This window comes from Aquarana catesbeiana, linkage group LG01 (assembly GCF_042186555.1).
Source record: "Aquarana catesbeiana isolate 2022-GZ linkage group LG01, ASM4218655v1, whole genome shotgun sequence".
NCBI lineage: Eukaryota > Metazoa > Chordata > Amphibia > Anura > Ranidae > Aquarana > Aquarana catesbeiana.
The window spans coordinates 890,895,598-890,916,723 of NC_133324.1; the positions used below are offsets into that span (position 1 = coordinate 890,895,598).

The window sequence follows — 21,126 nt, forward strand, 5'->3', positions numbered from 1 at the left end:
AATGATCCAAAACACAAGGCCAAGTTGACCCGTCATTGGCTACAGCAGAATAAAGTGAAGGTTCTGGAGTGGCCATCTCAGTCTCCCAACCTCAATATCATTGAGCCACTCTGGGGAGATCTCAAAACGTGCAGTTCATGCAAGACAGCCCAAGAATTTACAGGAACTGGAGGCTTTTTGCCAATAAGAATGGGCAGCTTTACCATCTGAGAAGATAAAGAGCCTCATCCACAAATACCACAAAAGATTTCAAGCTGTCATTGATGTTAAAGGGGGCAATGCACTATATTAAGAGAACTGGGGTATGTAAACTTTTGATCAGGGTCATTTGGGTAGTTTCTGTTGCGATTATGATTTAAAAAAAAGAGTAAACACAGTTGATTGATAATAAATGGCTCCCGCCAAACACTAACAGTGAGCGAAAGAAAAGTTTGTGTTATCATTCATATTCCCTGAAAAATGGCCAAGAAATCAAATTCTGCCAGGGTATGTAAACTTATGCAACTGTATATACACACACACACACACACACACACACAGAGTATCTAACAAAAGTGAGTACACCCCTCACATTTTTGTAAATATTTTATCTGTTCATGTGACAACACTGAAGAAATGACACTTTGCTACAATGTAAAGTAGTGAGTGTACAGCTTGTATAACAGTGTAAATTTGCTGTCCCCTCAAAATAACGCAACACACAGCCATTAATGTCTAAACCGCTGGCAACAAAAGTGAGTACACCCCTAAGTCAAAATGTTCAAACTGGGCCCAATTAGCCATTTTCCCTCCCAGCGTCATGTGACTCATTAGTGTTATAAGGTCTCAGGTGCGAATGGGGAGCAGGCATGTTAAATTTGGTGTTATTGCTCTCACTCTCTCATACTGGTCACTGGAAGTTCAACATGACACCTCATGGCAAAGAACTCTGAGGATCTGAAAAAAAAATTGTTGCTCTACATAAAGATTGCCTAGGCTAGAAGAAGATTGCCAAGACTCTGAAAAACTTAGCTGAAGAATGGTGGCCAAGACCATACAGCGGTTTAACACGCCAGGTTCCACTCAGAACAGGCCTCACCATGGTCGACCAAAGAAGTTGAGTGCACGTGCTCAGCGTCATATCCAGAGGTTGTTGTTGGGAAATAGACTTATGAGTGCTGCCAGCATTTCTGCAGAGGTTGTGGGGGGTCAGAATATATGCTGCACACTGCATCAAATTGGTCTGCATGGCTGTCATCCCAGAAGGAAGCCTCTTCTAAAGATGATGCACAAGAAAGCCCGCAAAGAGTTTGCTGAAGGCAAGCAGACTAAGGACATGGATGTCCTGTGGTCTGACAAGACCAAGATAAACTTATTTGGTTCAGATGGTATCAAGCGTGTGTGGCGGCAACCAGGTGAGAAGTACAAAGACAAGTGTGTCTTGCCTACAGTCAAGCATGGTGGTGGGAGTGTCATAGTCTGGTGCTGCATGAGTGCTGCAGGCACCGGGGAGCTACAGCTCATTGAGGGAACCATGAATGCCAACATTTACTGTGATATACTGAAGCAGAGCATGATCCCCTCCCTTCGGAGACTGGGCCACAGGGCAGTATTCCAACATAAAGACCCCAAACACACCTCCAAGACGACCACTGCCTTGCCAAAGAAGCTGAGGTTAAAGGTGATGGACTGGCCTAGCATGTCTCCAGACTTCAACCCTATTGAGCATCTGTGGGGCATCCTTAAATGGAAGCTGGAGAAGCACAAGGTCTCTAACATCCACCAGCTCCGTGATGTCACGGAGGAGTGGAAGAGGACTCCAGTTGCAACCTGTAAAGCTCTAGTGCACTCCATGCCCAAGTGGGTTAAGGCAGTGCTGTAAAATAATGGTGGCCACAAAATATATTAACACTATTTCCCCCAATTTGGACATTTTCATTTAGGGGTGTACTCACTTTTGTTGTCAGCGGTTTAGACATTAATGGCTGTGTGTGGAGTTATTTTGAGGGAAAAGCTGTACACTCACTACTTTACATTGCAAAGTTATTTCTTCAGTGTTGTCACATGAAAAGTTAATAAAATATTTACAAAAATGTAAGGGGTGTGTGTGTGTGTGTGTGTATATAGAAACTTTATATATAAAGTTTGGGGGTTCTAAGTAATTTTTTAGCAAAACATGGGATTTCTGACGTAAAATCCATTTCTTTTGTTCATTGACAGACACAGCACTCCATTATTCAGAACCATAGGGTTATATCGCCCCCTACAGGAGTAAGACACTAGGCAGAAAAAGGACTTGGCTACGCCTATGTGCAGTCCTAGGTAGTATAACCCCACCCCCCCCCCTCGGCTATAGGCCTATAGTTTAGTAACAAGCAGTGTCAGAAGTATCAAGACTCCTTAGACGGGTGGGTGCTGTGTAGGTCAATGAACTCAGAGAAATGGATTTAACGGTAAGTCGAAAATCCCATTTTCTCTTTCATTCATTGACAGACAGAGAGCTCCATTATTCAGAACCATAGGGACGTCCCAAAGCAGTGCCAAACATGAAGGGTGGGACAATGAAAAAACCCAAGGCTAACAAGAGCCAACCAGGTAACAGGAGCTCAACAACTGGAGCCCAACCTGAACAATACACCCCCAAGAGAGATTAGAACCCCTAAACAGCAGTTCACAACACCTTGCGGACAAAAGAAGCATCCTCAGAGGCCACAAAGTCACAGCCTAAATTAGTGATAGGATGCTGCAGGGGCGCAGATCCGCAGATGCCTGGTTACCCGCTCCCTAGGTCCAAACGTCCAGCAGGTGCCAAGGTGTACCCCCCCCCCCAAATAGTGAAAACCCTGGAGGGGGGTGGGGGAGTGGACCGAGTGTCGAAGCTCCTAGGCCAGAGGCCTGGGCCTGACCCGGGGAAGGGGGGGACAGACCACCCCAGGGAGTACCTGCGCCCCACACCACTCCAGGGAAGGAGAGGAGGGGGGCCCCTTACTTAGCGATCCAGCGAAGCGCGCGGGTAACGCTCACAGACAGATCCTCCTCGCCACCGAAGTGGGGGGCTGTCGGCCATGTGGAACGCTGCAACACAGGACGAGATCTGGTCATATGCAACCTCACGAGACGTTTAACTGGCAGGGCCAGCCCCCGTCCAGTGGGGCTATGTAGTGGCCGACCTAGAGCGTAGCTGCGGTCTGCACGCGCTCGCTGACCTGACTGGGGAGACCATTGGATCTAGATTTTTAAGCCCGTCGCCCAGCAGTTGATTGTAGATCTCAGGAAAAAATCCAAAGAGAAAAAAGTAGTTTAAAAAGCAAAAAACAAAAATTTCCAAGACCAGAGATCCCAGCAGGGAACTAGGTCCTTATTTCTGACTAGGCAGAAAAAAGGTGAAGGCCTATAGCAGAGAGGGGGGTGTTGTATACCACCTAGGAAAAGCACAAGGAGAAAGGCGCCTCTGGGTGTAGAAGTCAAAACAATTTATTGAAACACATATACACAGGCAACTCACATGTGTGAAGTCATCGATGGGCATATGATAGTTAAAAGTGCATCCATCGTGAATAAAATCATCAGATCCGTGATATGGAGTCTTCCTGTTAGCCAAGCGTGTAGCCGTGTGTGCTCAGAACACCGCAAGTTGGAAAAGCCGGCTACGGTGGAGACGAAACTCAAGATGAGGCTAGGAACGCAGGTGGATGGCAGGCAAGGAGAGATGACATCACTGGTAAGCGACGCGTTTCCTGAGCATACGGGCTGCAGTGACGTGGCAGCCGCGCTCCTTCATCAAGCTGTGGATGGATGATCGTGCTAACATTTCAGAACGAGGGAGGAGAGCAACATTTAAAAAGCATGTCATGAGATGGAAGAACATGTATGGAGGATATGTACCTCCATCTCATGTTTTTGTGATTTGATATATCGATTGTTCCTATTGTGTATGACATGCTTTTTAATTGTTGCTTCTTTTTTTACTAATTGTAATGTCGATTACTGAATTATATGTATCTCATTGTCAATATCTTATGCCACATTAAGTGCCAGTTCAGCCACTCTATATATGATCGTTTCATTATAGTAATTTCCACAGGCTGTAACACAGGTTTCTAACCAATCACAGTGCCCCTCTCCCTGGCCATCTCTCCTCCCCCGCTAGGTTCTTAAATGTTAGCACAATCATCCATCCACAGCTTGATGAAGGAGCGCGGCTGCCACGTCACTGCAGCCCGTACGCTCAGGAAACGCGTCGCTTACCAGTGACGTCATCTCTCCTTGCCTCCCATCCACCTGCGTTCCTAGCCTCATCTTGAGTTTCGTCTCCACCGCGGCCGGCTTTTCCAACTTGCGGTGTTCTGAGCACACGCGGCTACACGCTTGGCTAACAGGAAGACTCCATATCACGGATCTGATGATTTTATTCACGATGGATGCACTTTTAACTATCATATGCCCATTGATGACTTCACACATGTGAGTTGCCTGTGTATATGTGATTCAATAAATTGTTTTAACGTCTACACCCAGAGGCATCTTTCTCCTTGTGCTTTTTCATAGATATTTGGAACTTGGTTTCAGTTTCCCCTGAAGGCAGCCCTGCTTGTGGATACTCCACCATCATTCCCCATTCCCCTGCCTCTATTATGGACTTTTATGGACTTATCTTTTTTCCCCTCCCTTACCTTTACATAATGTTTTTTACACTTAATAACCTTTTAAATCTATTGTTTTGCATTTCATGGTGTTTTCACTTGATTTTTCCAGTTTTTGCTCCTTTACTTGCCTATTGTATACCACCTAGGACTGCCCACAGGCGTAGCCAAGTCTTTTTCTGCCTAGTGTCCTACTCCTGTAGGGGGCGTAATAACCCTATGGTTCTGAACAATGGTTCGCTGTGTCAATGAACGAAAGGGTAACAATGATATTAACTTGTAAGCAACAAGTGTCAGAAAAAGGCTAGTCTTTAAGTGGTTAAACTGATCTCATTTGCAGACTGAAGTTCATCCCTTTGATCTCTAAAAGAGCACAAGGATATATGGTTTCTTTTTATCTCTTTTTCAGTGTGGCTTTTTTTTTTTTTTTTTTTTTTTTTTTAACAGCTGTGAGCAGAAAAGCTCTGCACTTGTTACATGAATCGTAGAAATGCTGGATTAAGATCGTGAGGGGGTTGAATCGTGACCACAATTTTTTTTTAAACGATTAATATTGCAGCTCTACGAGAGAAAACTGAAAAATTGGCTGGGGTGCCGACATCGCAGGATCCCTGGACAGGTAAGTGTCCTAATATTAAAAATCCTCCTGATTTGGTCATGCATGACGCCATTGCTTTCCCCTGTGAAGTCTAATTGGCCCTGCACCATGCGATCGCTGTGACCAATCATAGATGCCCTGTACCATGCGATAGCTGTGGTCAATCACAGCTATAAGAGTAGTAATTAAAAGTTGCAGGAATGGAGCCAGGAAGTGTCAAAAGCAATGGCTGTAAAAGCAATCACTGTGTTAAAATAACAAACAAAAATCCCAATCACTCCTCAGAGCAGTACAGTGTTACTATGGTGATCGTATGAAAGAAAAAAAAAAAAACTTACCCTTTTTACGTATTGTTACAAGTTAGTGTGCCTGACCAGTGCCAAGCCAGTTACAGTGTCCCTGACCACTGCCACACCAGTTTCAGTGTCCCTACCTTTGCAGCTGGTAGAGCCACAGCTCAAAATTTAAGGTTTTACCACTCCCCAAACTCACGTAGGAACAAGCCATAATAGTGCAGTCAGCCACACTTCTCCAATCACTACAACACCAGCTAGCGTTCGCAGGCCAGAGGAATTAGAATCCGTATTCCTTATTATCACCACACCAGACCAGTGCAGCAAGCAACAGTTTTCCTGATCACCGCCACACCAGCCCCAGTGTCACCATACTAGTGTATGCCAGCAACTGCGTTCATTATCCCCAACATACCAGTCGCAGTGCCACCACACCAGTGTAAGCCAGCAACAGTGTTCCTGATGGTCGCCAACACCAGTCCCAGTGTAACTGGACCAGTATAAGTCAGCAGCAGTGTTCCTGATCATTGCCACACCACTCAAGCCTCATCTGCTGCCTGTACTAACCCTGGCCTGTTTATTGACCACATTTCTGCCTGCTGCCTGGACCGATCCTTTGCATGTTTGCTGAATAGGTCTCTCCCCAAGGCCTGAACTGATCCATCTACACATCCCACCGACTACATTCCTACGAGACAAAAATCCCAGCCATCCCATGCGGACAAATGCACTCCTGGAACCTCAAAAAATCTTTAGTTCTTCCTTTCTTCAGCCTCCTGTACTTCCTGGCCACTGAACACGGCACTACTGGTATCACACAATTCACAGAGCCTGCCTCCTGAGCTACAGAGGTGCTAAGAGGAAGGGTTTCAGGAGGCAAAGTCAGTACAAGAGACACCACATTATATCACTGACTGCATGCAGCAAGGTATCATGGGATATGTAGTCCTTAGAAAAATGGAAAGTAAATGAGTACAGGAGAAATTGCAAAGCATGCAGGGAATCCAGGAATTTGTGGAAAGATAGGCAGCAGATAAACAGTACTCCCAGCATGACAACTTGCTCTCCCAGACACCCTCAAAAATTACGCATTATCTTTAAGGCAAATCAATGAGTTCCATTGCATAAGCCGTGCTCTTAATTGTAATTGAAAACACTGAAAAAACAGCAGAAAGACTTAAGAATTTGACAGAGCAGTTTAACAGAATATGAAAGGAACCCATAGCTATCTAACGGTATCAGAGCTAAATGATTCAACATAGCTGCAAGGGACCTCTAGTTGTACCACAGCTCGAACCACAGTACACAACTTACATTTTAATAGAAGGCAGCTTTTTATTTACCGTTCTGATCGTAATGGAGCTGAAAAACTAATTTGTGAAGGCCTTACCTGCGCTCGTTACATGCTTCACAACTGCATGCTATATCAGCAGGTGCCGTATTGAGTGCCACAGTGGGTGCAACTGTCTGGGCTCCCATAAGCATCCTCCCTCCAGAATCCTGTTTTGAACCGCTGTTTCCCGAGGACATGTGCAAAAGGAAATCTTGACTCTGAAAGCAAGGAGATGCTCAATCTTAGAAAACACACGTATCTGGGTTTACATATGCGACACAAACACCTACATTGATGTAAATCAGTGCTGCCCAAAGCCATGGATGACCTGAGGACCACTTTCAAAACAGTTTAAATAGTGATAATGCAGTGAGGTATTTACACTCTGTAAATCCCTGCTTTCTTGAATACCAACACCAGGAAGTTCTTGATACTGCTGCCCAAGCTCAATATATATCATCACTGAACATGATAGGGCAAATTCTAGCAGTGCAGGATAGACATGTTCAGTAACAACGTGCAATGTTCCATGACAATTGTGCACGCAAAAGCAATATTTTTTCAGAGGAGGGTGTTAAACTAGAACTAAAGAAATAAAAGTTGTTTCCATTTTCCATTGGGGAATTTTGTCTTTACTTCTTGACATATAGCCAAAACAGGAAGTGAAAAAGGAAATCCCTCGAAAGTGGGGACATTTCTGGCTGTAATAGAACTAGTATACCCATTAGGAGATTGCCCCTCTATCACTGTCCTGGTGACAATTTAAAATTAGGGGTTTTCTTTCCCTTTTGGTGATCACCGCCATATGAAAGCATGCAAAGTTTACACAGATGCTACAGCGGCTGGAAGAGCATGTAAAACCCTCTGCTACTACTGATGTAAATATTTCCCCAGTGGCAGGGAAAAGGTTATTAAAGTGGTTGCAAACTCCCACTGATGAATTGTACCTATAGGTAAGCCTAAAGGTACGGTAAATATATTTTAAATGTGCACAGTTTAGGAGATATTTACTGTGTATGCAGCCAATGACGTCACCGGTGCATGCGCTCTGAAGGAACGGCCACCCGTGCCGTTCCTTCAGAGCCCTGTGCCGTGGACGGCGGCTCCCACACGCATGCGCAGGAGTGACATCACTCGGCTCCGGCCACTCACAGAGCCGGAGTCTACGGACCCAGAAAGAAAACGGGTGAAGATGGATGCGGCCTCCATCAGTGATACCTGCAAAAGAAGCACTCCACAGATGCGTTAAGTTTCACATAATGTGCTAGTATGTGATGTATACTTGTACATTATGGCTTTACTTCGCAGGTCAGAAAAAAATAGAACGTTAACCCTGCAGTTTACTTCCTCTTTAATGACCAGACCCAGCTGGTATAGGTCAGGTATTTATTGGACAGCACCTTTTGGGGGTCCAGTTACTGGATGGCAAATGAAGGCGATGCAAAATTAGAAGCTCCCACTTGGTTTTGACAGGTACCCGCTCCCACTTCCGGTCAGATGCGCCACTGCCTGTTTCCCTTACGCACGATGCTGGCACTTGCACACAAAGCTGATTGAAGACAACCAGTACATCTACAATTGACTATTTTGCAAAAAATAGATTCGAATTAGTGTATTTGGTATCAATTTTAGACTAAGCACTATTCTACATTGGAAAGCATATTTTTAGATTTTTTTTTGTGACATTACTGAACAAGCCCACAAAAAAAAAAAAAAAAAAAAAAAAAAAAAAAAAACCCTGCACCAGCACTTACCACTAAAGACTGGTCTTGTGTGGGGTGGATATCCTCGCTCTCTACTGTCCTTCGGCAGTCTGAGCATACCCACAATGGAAGGTGCATCTTGGCATTGGCTTTAGGAGATGTAGAAAGTGCTAGTCTGTTTGAGTTTTTTGTGCTGCACTCAGAAAGTGCAAGGTCCTTACGTTCGCTTCTACAGAGAAGGCAGTGTTCTCCAGTTGTGTATGGAGCCCTCTGGCCCAGGCCAAATGTAAAGGGAGCCTGTAGAGTGTATAGAAATAAAATTAATCTTTGAGAAAAAAAAAAAAAAAAAAAAAACTGTTACTCATTCTCAACAAAGGGCAATTCAAGTACAATACTTTTTTTTTTTTTTTTTTTTGGCTACTTGCCATCTACAAGTTTATAGGGTGCTAAATATGCATTCAGTCAAATGAATGAATGCAGAGGTGGAACAGTGAAGGGTCAGTTTTTGGTCCTGTGGGATTTATGCCACAAAACACATTTACATTGCAAACCCACGTAACACAGCATTCAATACTAGTCTGATGTAGGGCTGAAACTCATCGATCAACAACTAATCAATTATGAAATTAATTGATTACTATTTTCTTAATTGATTAATCGGCCAGCTGATTAGTTGGCCAGCATACAGAATGCATTATTTGTTTACATATCAGGAAATACAGTGCAGCACACATACACCTCAGTACATCATCCATACATGTCAGTAAGTACCTGAGAACTTGTGAATGTGTGAGGAGCAATGCCTCATGGGACATGTAGTCCAGGGCAGGAAGTGGTTCTAAAAGCAGAAGTTTTCTTTACCTTGCTATTGGGGCACTCTATACTGTACTTAACGCACAGCAAAAAGCAGTGTAGAAACAGATCAAAAGCAAACTGCATAGGTGTGTCCTGAGCCTTATGCTGGCCACATGGATCAATTTTCAGACGAGAATATTCATATGAAAAATCTTTGTAAATTTGCTGATTGAAAGAATGTTGTTTGAAATTTTCACTTGCTTTTGTCTGTTTTAAAATGAATGTAATTTGTGAACAAAAACCACATACACTGTCTGAAAATTCCTTTGACCAAGCAGTTTTCTATTTCCAAATTTTCCTGTCACTGTCGTTGAAAACGAATGTCGATTTGACCCCACTAATGATTCGAAAATCGAACGAATGTTCTTAAAATGACTTTTTTTTTCAAGGAAGACTTTGTTTTTGTATGGCCAGCATATAATATATAACAGTATATGATGCATACTAGCACATTATGGCTTTACTTCGCAGGTCAGAAAAAAAAAATAGAATGTTAACCCTGCAGTTTACTTCCTCTTTAATGACCATTGACCATTGTTTTTGTATGGCCAGCAAATAATATATTACAGTTCTGTTTGAAAATCTGCAAAACAGTCTAACTTTTTTTTTTCTTTTAAAAAAAAGATCAGAGTCTGATGATATTTACCAGATTCAACCTCTAGTAGTATATACAGTATAAATCTCCTCTAATAGTATATACAGTATATCTCTTCTGTCTGTTATTCTCGAGTGGATTAGAAATTTTGCTCTCTAACCATATAGTTAATTTATATTTACCACTGCATAGAGATATTTAAAAATGAAAATGGACTTTTTTTTTAAACTTTACATATTAACTAAATTATACACCACACTTTTAAGGTTAATTAATCGATTATGAAAATAATCGTTAGTTGCCGCCCTAGTCTGATGCTGTGCTCTTTATATACTGTAGAAGCACTTGATGGGTCAGGTTCAGTAATGTTAGATTTGAGTTTTCCTTTGAAGAGGCAATTGCATCTTACATGGCTGCATCACACTAGAAATTTTGCATCAGAAAATACCAAGGTGCAACCAATGTTCGTACAAAAAGGAGTCACTCCCTCGCCGGTGAAACCTTGAACACCTAACTTGCAAGGGCGAGAGCAAGAAAGTAGGAACAATTTACTGCGTGGCCAGTGAGGGAAAACCAACTGGTTTCTTAGTGAGCCTGTTGCTGGTGAGTACTGGGTGTGTGCCATTGTGGTGACTTGAAATATTGCTCTATGACTAGCAGATAATTTCCTGACTATTGTGTCCACAGCCATCTCTGGGCCCCAATTCAGTACTTGCCGACTCGCACAGAACACAGCAACAATTGGGCAACTGTAAGGCCCCTTTCACACAGGCTGTCCGATCAGATCCGCCTGTTAGCTTTTCAGATGGACACTCCATTCACCCCCTATGAAGCAGCGGATATCAGCTGTGACATGTCCGCTGCCATTCGCCGTTATCCAATCCTATCCACAAAATCTAGACGGATGGTGGTCCTGTTTTCCATCCGTCTGGTGGACAGGCGGTCCGTTTTCACCAGATCTCTCCATAGAGGAGAGCAGGACTGCGTCCGTTTCAGCTCTGCTCAGTAAGTGGAGACGGACCCATCAGCCACCTGATCAGCGGATCGATCCCCCGCTGAGCAAGCGGATCCCGCAAAATGGAGGCGCCTGTGTGAAAGGGGCCGAACTGTTTTTTTTTTCACAGACAGGTTTACATTTATGCAGTACTACTTTAACCCAAAGTACAGGGAATAATCAATCTGTGTAATACGCATAATTTACAATTGCCTGTTAATCCACATAACAGACTGAACTGACTGAATCAAATGGGATGTTTGCCTTGAAGTCCACAGGCAATATCTGACCTTGTTCAGTTCCCCGAATTGTCTGCAACCAGCTAATTTACTGCAGGTGCTCAGTCACACGTTGTTTAAATACTAAAACAGTTCAGGCTTCAATAAGAAAATATGCTGCACTGCAAAAGTATGATTAATGTTTACATAAAACCACTTTTGCCGCATATTAAAAAAAAGACTGCTTAGTTCCATAACCTTAAGAAAATGAGTTGCAATACTAACACACACACACACGACATAAAAGCACCATGAAGCACAGGTTTTTTAATTACAGTGGAATGGGGAAACAAATCTGTGAATATTGATCACCAAGGAAAGAAATCTTTTGAAAGGCTCCCTGCTCACAATAGCTGAAACAACACCCTGCTGAAAGCCCTATACTTTTTTTGACAAAATTGACAGTCACCTCTAAAAAAGTAAATATGGCCGTACAGAATGAAAGGGTGCCCACAGAGTGGGAAGATGAGCCGTTGTCTTCAGGATCCGAAGGCCGGCCATACACTTGTTTGGATCTCGGCTGGCTCAGCAGGAACTGGCCAAGATTTGAGCCATTAATGAGCAGGCTGAATGTACCAAGCTGATCGATTGATCAACTTGGGTACAACCAGCCTGCTGGATTCGCTTGCGATTATCTCAAGTGGCTACTATAGCCACTAGTAGCCACTGTCTTCTCCTGTCAACACTATATGTTGATTGGGGAATCGTGCAAATTTCTTTCCCTGTGGTTGCGGGAAAGAAATTTGCACCGTCTATAGCCTGCCTAAGGATCCCACCAGGGGGCGGCTGTTGGGGGGGTTGATTAGACATGTTTGGCTACCTGTCTGTCAGTATTGTTCAAATAATAGCTCCCATCTCTGCCATAGTAAACATATTTGTACGCACAGCAGGCCATTCTTGTACCTGACTTTTGAAGGCCTTGGCAGCTTAAAAGGAGAAGCGCGGGAAACAAAAAAATACATACTGTACATACTCGCCTATATGGCTGCAGCATCAGCCCAATGCTGCGGCTGTCCACCACCAGCTCTCAGACCCAGAACTGAGCGATCATATGACTGCCGACTGCTCAGTTCTCAGTCTTCACTAAGCAGAAAGTGGTGACTGTCAGCCACTGCTCCATCCCTGCAGAGCTCAATGGAGTGCCAGGCTGTGGAGGGGGTGGAAGCAGCTGACACAGGCCCTCAGTGGTACACTAGAAAATTTGGAACCCCAAACAATTATATTTTCTGAAAGCAAAGGCCCTGTAGAATAAAATGGTGGCACTTTATCATATGCAAATTGTCAGAAAAAAAAACACTAATTTTAGTACAGACAAAACACAATACTCCATTTTTTTTTTTTTAATATGTATAAAAAGATGGGGTTGTGCCAAGTAAATAGATGACCAAACATGTTGAGAAAACAGCCTGCGCCTGTGAAATGGCAAAAAACGACCTAAATCTAAAAGTCTTTACCGGTTATCAATTTAGAGTTATAGATAGGTTTACCTTTGTAAAAAAAAACAGTAATAATAATAATATAATAATAATAATAATAATAATAATGAATGCACAACAACCTATTTGCAGGTAAAAAATGTGCATGCTTTAATTTTTGTGTTTTGCTAGGAGCCTGCAAAGCATTGCACCCATGATCAGCAGATCCTGGGTACAATGCGGGGCTCTTGCAGACTGGCTGTGTAAGCTGTCTCTTCGTACAGGCAGGGAATTTCCGCACTGATAGGAAGACGCAATGAACTACCTAGAGCGCTCAACAGCTTCTTGGTAGTTTATTGAGAGCTGCAAGCCAGGAAACACAGCTGTAGGGAATTTTTCTGAATAGCAGCCCACCAGATGAAAAAATAACTACCAATCTCATGGCTGGCATGAGATTGATTTTACCACTTTATGACCGCCCCATAGCAGATTTACTGCTACAGGGTGGCCCCGCTCTGTGCAGTCACATATATAATAAATATATATCGCGTATATATATATATATATATATATATATATATATATATATATATATATATATATATATTATGCGATTCTGCACTTCCAGGTATTGAGCGTGAGCAGGCATCGGCTTGCTCCCGCTGTGTACAATCCGCCGGGACCCGCGGATCGTTCAGTACTCTGACAGAACAACAGTCTATGTAAACAAGGCAGACTGTCATTCCGTGATGACAGAGGACATGGATCCTGTGTTTTTACCAAAAATATGTAGCAGAATACATATTGGCCTAAATTGCTGAAGAAATTAGATTTTATTGGATGCGTTTTAGAGCAGAAAGTTAAAAAATAAATTTTTTTTTTTCTTTCAAAATTGTCGTTCGTTCTTTGTTTCCAGCGCAAAAAAATAAAACTCAAGAGAAGATCAAATAACACCAAAAGAAAGCTATTTGTGGGAAAAAAGGACACATTTTATTTGGGTACAGAGTTGCACGACCGTGCAATTGTCAGTTAAAGCAACGCAGTGCCATATCGCAAAAAGTGGCCTGGTCAGGACAGAGGGTAAACCTTCAGGAGCTGAAGTGGTTAAAACAGTTTAAGAACAGAAAGTAGTTAAAAAACAAAACGTGGGGTGCAAGGGCTCACGTAGTATCCAATTTTCCATGCCTTAAAAGGTGTGCTGCCAGCACATTCAAAAATCACCACTTGCCGATTGCAATACATATTTATATACATTGCGGTTTGCAAGTGGTTTGCCGGGGTTATGGCTAACGATATCAGTATAACCCCGGTAGCTTTTTTTTCCTCATGCAAGCGGTCCAAGTGGCTCATTAGCCGCTGGAATGCTTTCAGAAGAGGCTCTCGCTGGTGCAGCTGGCTGGTCACAGAGACAAACAAAGACCAAATCACCTTTGATCACCTCAATGGCCTTGGAGAACGTAAACAATTTAGTTAAAGCAAAAGATCATTTTTTTTTTTTTTTTTTGATCTTTTGCTTTTTAATGATGTTTACATTCCTTGCAATAAGAATAAAAGTGATTTAAAAAAAAAAGGGACAGTGTAAAAATAAAATGAACAAAAAATGAAAGCGCACCCATCCCTCCGTGCTCACGCGAAGGGAACGCATGTGTAGGCCACGCACGCATGGTGTTCGCACGACACATGTGAGGTATCACTGCAAACGTTAGAGAGAGAGAGCAACATTTCTAGCACTAGACCTCCTCTGTAACTCTCAACAGGTAACCTTCCAACATTTATAAAACATCTAAGCAGTAGGTAACATCTCATGGCAGTCTCAGCAGTCCTTAGCTCCAAGAATATAACTTCGTCCTGAGCGAGATTAGACTTGCACCAATAGACAGGTAACGGATGCCGATTCAAATAAGTAATCCACCAACATCCCACACGAATGCCAATAGGAACTTCCACCACAATGATACTCTTCCTCCTGTGGTAGCGGTGTCCCCCTCCTCCTCAGTGCCCCATACAAATGTGAAAAACATGCATATCATCAATATTGATGAAAACTAAGGAAAACATCCTGAATGGTGGCACCTCATACCTGTACGCGTTACGCTCTCTAATGAGCTTCTTCTGAAGCAGCTCATTACAAAGCTTAACACGTACAGACCTGTCATCCACGGGGGATTAGCAGACCGATCCCCCATTGAACAAGCGGATTCCGTCCAATGAAGGTGCTTGTGTGAAAGGGGCCTTGCTATGCTTTTTATTTTTACATTTTGGAGATGTCTCTTTAGATGTTTTAGACCCCTGATGTCTCTCCAATGTCTCTTTTTTTTAGACACAGAAAGGGACTGAAGAGTTCAGTCCCTTTCTCTGCAGACTCAGCTGCAATACTTATGAATGGATGGAAGGCTCTCATTCATTCATAAACTGTGGCATAATAAACACTGTTTACTATGCTACCCTGACAACTGAACATAGGAGCGATCGGTACCGAACGTTCACTATGTTCACCTGGGAAAGGAACACGTTTACCAACCCCCCCCCCCCATCCTAAAACTGCATTCGCCGATCTCCCAGGCAGCAGCTGCAGGGAATGCCGCCAAGGATTGCTGAGCGGGTGCCAGCGGGGGGGGGTTGGGCATCGAAGGACATCAATTAAGGTAAGAAAAAAAAAGTTTAACTGTGCAGGGGGGGGGGGGGGGGGGGAATGTAATTGGTAGAGGACAGTGTGTGGGGGGACAGAACAATCATTTGAGGTAGTGTAAGAGTTGAGGCAGCAGCGGGAGACAGGTGGAGAGGTGGCAGCTGAATAACTCTCATCAGAGGCTTGTTAGCTTGTTAGCAGATTCAGCTGAACATTTCTGATATAAGTTTATGGTTACTTAAGTGACCATGAGCTTATATCATTGGAGGGATATAGGTCCGTAAGGACTTGGCCACTCTCGGGCAGTTCTGTAGGTCTGTATGGCGTACGGACCTGGCAGTGAAAGGGTTATTTCATTAAAGTGTACTTTTACCCTAAAAATTGCTTTTGCAAAACCCCTACACAAATACAGTGTGGCATAGAAAACTGCAACAATCACCATTTTATTTCTAGGGTCTCTGCAAATAAAAAAAAGTATAATGTTTGGGGGTTAAATGTAGTTTGCTATCAAAAAATACTGATTTAATTGATAAAAAAAAAAAGTGTCAGAAAAGGCCTGGTCCTCAAGTGGTTAACATATGCTAACACAGAACGCAATGCCACAATACAACATATAATGTATATAGAGAGCCAATTTTTTTAAATTCATGAGTTATAAAGCTATAGTATGTGCCCCGTTGAATCCATTACAAAGAGCTTTCAATGTTCTATGCAGAACCTCTCTTTTCAGACACACGGGGGGGGGGGGAACACAAGTGTCCAAGATAGGCTTGAAGTCAGCTGGAGTTTTGAGGCTGGGTACACACTGGTGTGATGTTAGACATGCGATTCGGACCGCTGTGCAGATGTCTGTGCGATGAGAAGTCAGCCACACAGATTGTATGGCTGACTTCGCATAGCATTCGCACCAAAATGGTGCAGGACCCTTTTCTTGGCCCGCACTGGAATCGCCCACGTGATCTGATTCCTGCACCATTTCACAGTTCATACTGTGATATGCGAACTGATCTGGGGGTGTCATTAACCTTCTATTGACACCCGCAGCAGTTCGCATAGGACAGTGAACTGCCTGCGAGTCCTTCCGGAATCGCACTGGTTCCCGCATCGCGCTAGTGTTAACCAGCAGTGAAAGTAAAATTGCAGAAGAAACCTAACTAATCTTAAAAATCCCCCCCCCCCCAAATACTACACCTATGCTATCTAGCTTGTCTAAGATAGATTTGTACACTTAACCTATTTTCAGGCTGCTCCAGTCCAATTAAGTGATCCTGGTTCTCTGAGTCAGCCAGCAGCAGCTGCAGGGGAGAGGAGGGCACGCAGACAACAGATTACATGGGCTTACTATGGCCCATGGGTGAAGTCACCACTCCCAGCCGTTGTCGAACACTACATTTTATATGATTTTTTTTGGTTCGGACTATAAAGAAAGAAAATTAAACACAAAACATGTATAGTTTCCCTTTAAGTAAAAAAAAAAAAAAAGTTACATATGATGCATAAGTAATTTGTGTGTCTAGAAGTCTTTAATTCAACATAATCTTTTCAAAAGAGAAAATGGTTTTAGTTTTCTAATGGCGGTGCACATGGTTGAATCTACAGGAAGCTTTAGGTGACGGCCAGTTACAAAGAAATGAAGGGTCTATAATTTTTATCATGGGTGTATTATAAATGGTAGAGACAGAAAATCTAGTATTAGTAAGTATTTGATGCTGTACCAACCAACAATAATTCTGGCTCCCATAGACTGGCTACAGTATGTGCTCATGTGGTACACAGATTAGTCTTGTCCATTTAAAGTAGTTGTATACCCACTTTATTAAATTTTAAAATGAATATCTCCTAAACCTATACAGTTTAGGAGAAATTCGCCCTGCATGCAGACGCTGACGTCAGCGGCGCATGCGCTTTGAATGCCCGGCTGAAGGTCCGGTAGACACTGCCGGACCTTGCCGGGAAAAAGACTCCTGCGCACCTGCGTGGGAGTGATGTCATCGTGGCTCCGGCCACTCACAGCCCCGGAGCCTCGAACCTGGAAGAAACTCAGAGGGCAAAAGGCGTGGACCGGCCTGCAATATGGGGACCTTGTTCTAAGGCAAGTATTTCATAATGAGCTAGTATGCAGTGCATACTAGCTCATTATTCCTTTGCCTTACAGGGTTGTTTTGTTTTTTTTTTCTTAGTGTACACAACCGCTTTAACAAGGTGCTCCTAATGGCAATTTCCATTCAAACCTCACTATCATGGGCAAGACCATGTCAAAGGACGGCAGAGACGAGACTGTAAACCTGCACAAGGCTAGAATTGGCAACAAGACCATCAGCAAGAAGCTTGGTGAGAAGGAGACAACTGTTGGAGCGATTATTCTCAAATACAAAATAACCATCAATCCCCCTCGGTCTGGGGCTCCATGCAAGATTTCGCCTCATGGGGCAAGGATGGAATAAGTGAGGGATCAGCCCAGAACTATATGGGAGGAGCTTGTGAATGATCTCAAGCCAGTTGGGACCACAGTCACCAACACAACACAATACACTGCCATGGATTGAAATCCTGCAGTGTCCGCAAGGTCCCCCTCCTCAAGGAGGCACATGTACAGGCCTGTCTGAAGATTGCCAATGAAAATCTAAATGATTCAGAGAAGGATTGGGAGAAAGTGCTGTGGTCAGATGAGACCAAAATTGAGCTTTTTGGCATTAACTTGACTTGCCGTGTTTGGAGGAAGGAAAATGCGGACTATGACCCTAAATACACCATCCCTACAGTAAAGCACAGAGGTGGAAACATTATGCTTTGGGGCAGTTCCTCTGCTAAGGGTACAGGCAGACTTTGCCGCATTGAGGGGCCAGGTCAAGCGACAGCCAAGAAATGGGCCAAGAAATCTCTCAAAATCGATCTCTCTCTCTCAAAATCGATCAATCACTCTCTCCTAAAAACTCTTTTTATACTAAGTAAAAAAAAATCGTGACTCATTTTGGCCAGAAACGTGCTGCTCTAGGCTATAGAGAAGTTCTGTAAAGAAGAGTGGACCGAAATCTCTCCTGAGATGTGTGCAAACCTGGTAACCAACTACAAGAAATGTATGACCTCTGTGCTTGCCAACAAGGGTTTCTCCACCAAGTACTAAGTCATATTTTGCTTGGGGATCAAATACTTATTTTTTACACTGAACTACATTGCAATTAATAGCATTCGTTTTATGTGTGCTGGATTTGTGGTTGCCATTCTGTCTCCATCATTTAAAATACATCTATAACAATTATAGAGCCCTCATTTCTTTGTAAGTGGGCAAACTCTGCAGGGGATCAAACAATTATTTTCCCCACTGTATGTATATGCATGGAGGGGAGGAAACGCCAAAAGGAAAAGCATACAGAAAAATGGAAGACACAGTGACGTGTGTAGAACTACAGCTAGATAGAAAGGGAGCAACATACACCGAGGACATACACCCTAACATAATGCGGAGCCCCCCAATAGACCAAAGGACCCATTCACACTTAGTTTTAAAAACTAGGAGGTGCACCGAAATTTCGGCCGTCAAAACATATCGGCCAAAAATTGTGTTTTTGGCATGCGGCCGAAAGAAAAAAGGTGCCGATAATGAAACTGAAAGGGGGCGGTCCGTCCTGGGTGCCACACGTGTCATCCTTGCGCGCGCCTGTCAGAGTCCTCCCCTCCCCCCTCCTTGTATCATGCAGAGCGGCGATCTCACGTTGTGTCACGGAGCAGGGTTTGAATCGCCGGGCGGCCGCTGAAACGATGTCCCGCCTCCCAGACCGTCTCTTTTGATAGGCCTGATCCAATGCCCAGAAATTGAATCAGTGTAACGTGCGTCATAGGAGGTCTAGGAGGTGGGACATTGTTACAGCAGCCGTCCAGTGATTCAAACCAAGCTCTGTTACACAGCGTAAGACGCACTACCAAGCCCTGCATCTCATGGGCACCGGTAGGCTTGCACCTCATGGGCACGGGGAGGCTGCCTTGATCTCCTGTACCATGTCGGCAGTCTCTGACCATCTCCTGTACCATGTTGGCAGTCTCCGACTATCTCCTGTACTATGTCTGCAGTCTCTGACCATCTCCTGTACCATGTCTGCAGTCTCCGACTATCTCCTGTACCATGTCTGCAGTCTCTGACCATCTCCTGTACCATGTCTGCAGTCTCCGACTATCTCCTGTACCATGTCTGCAGTCTCTGACCATCTTCTGTACCATGTACATCTATTAAAAACTTACATCGCGCTGCGTTAAAATGTATTCCAATGCATAACGTGTTTTACATGTGTTTTCAGCCCTGGTCACCTGGGAAAATGTAAAATGCAACTCAAAAAACCACGCTTTAACCACTTCACACCCAGCCACTGCACATAGACGGCCAGGTGGGGGCTTCCTCCTGAGTGGACATTCCTGAACGTCCTTCAGAAGGTGTGGGATCATGCAGCCGCGCAATCCCGATGCGTGTGTTACCCAAACACGCCGCATCTCGAAATGAAGGAGGGCTCTGTGATTTGCCCTCCTGATCACATGATGACTGTGTCCAATCACAGCCATCATGTGATGTAAACAGCCTGGGGGGGGGGTCACAAGGATACCCCAGAGACAGGGCAACATCACTCGGCAGGAAGGCTCTGTGATTGGCCCTCCTGATCACATGACGGCTGTGTCCAATCCATTGTCCTGGTGCTCCTGGGCCTTCAAAAATGTGCTAGGTACTCAGGAAATGAAATGTGTACCGGTAATTTATGCTCCTAGAATGCCTGACGGTGCTCCCTGAGTGTTGGGCCTCTGTATGTGGCCAGGCTGTGTAAAAGTCTCACACAAGTGGTATCGCCATACTCAGGAGAAGTAGCAGGGTGTTAAGGGGAACACCCAATCCAGTGACACGGGATGGCTGTTTGTGTCAATGGATGCAGCAACAGGACTCGGGTGCTTGCCCTCACGAGTGCCCCTGTGAAATGCGGGTCTCCAAGGGGGCACTCGATGCGGGGAGAAGCCAGGAGCGCCGCTGGGGGACCCCAGAAGAGGAGGATCAGGGCCACTCTGCAAAACCCTTTCACAGAGGAGGCAAGTATAACATGTTTGTTATTTAAATGGGGACTACTGAATGTGTGAACAGGTAAATTTAGGCATAAACAGGCATTTGAAATTAGGCTAAGGCTTGTTTGTGCTTTAAACTTCAAGTTCAAAATGTAAACACTGCATTCCATATCCAATGAATAGGTTTAACAAAAGAAAAAAAAGAAAAACATCAAAGCTTTCATACACTAAACCTTACATAGCCTTAAAAGGTGTCTATAGACAAACATTTTCTTTTTTATAATTTTGGACAGATTGGGGAGAAAAAAAAAAAATTCAATCTCCTCAGGTTTTAGCCCCCCGTTCACACCAATGTGACTCGTCATGCGATTTGACAGGTCTACAACCTTCTGTCGGCAATGGAATCGGTCAAATCGGTTGGACCCCAATTTGCAACGACGCACCGATTGCTGCACTATTTTTTGAGATTTCGGGTGCAACTTGCATAGACACCTATGCATGAAGCTGCACAGAAATGTGTGAAATTTAAGCGAAGTAGCACGACTTTAAAGTCGCATTCAGTGTGAAACATTCCTTCACTTCTAGTCTAGTAAAAAAAGGCTGTTTCCAGGCCAGGAAGTGGAAGAAATCTCTCCAACAGCAACATAGGCAGAAGTAAAAATGCTTTTTTACATTTTAGCTAGAAACTTTTAGCTTTTCATTCTTGTCCATTCCTCTGTTGCAGATTTTTCCTCACTTCCTGTCTAGTAAAATCATGGTCCCCAGAAAAGAAAG

The 21,126-nt window shown here is 43.8% G+C and overlaps 1 protein-coding gene across 5 annotated transcripts in view; it reads right to left on the reverse strand.

Annotated features, from left to right (window-relative positions):
- FAM193A (family with sequence similarity 193 member A) overlaps positions 1 to 21,126 on the reverse strand; it is a 219,418-nt gene that overhangs the window by 125,246 nt on the left and 73,046 nt on the right. For 4 of the 5 annotated variants that reach the window (XM_073610904.1, XM_073610903.1, XM_073610901.1 and 1 more), the window contains exons 3-4: positions 8,601 to 8,846; positions 6,904 to 7,064 (exon numbers count right to left, since the gene is read on the reverse strand). In XM_073610904.1, the coding sequence (XP_073467005.1) occupies positions 6,904 to 7,064; positions 8,601 to 8,846 (407 nt within the window). The remainder of the gene's footprint in view (positions 1 to 6,903; positions 7,065 to 8,600; positions 8,847 to 21,126) is intronic. The other variant, XM_073610905.1, reaches the window with a different exon arrangement.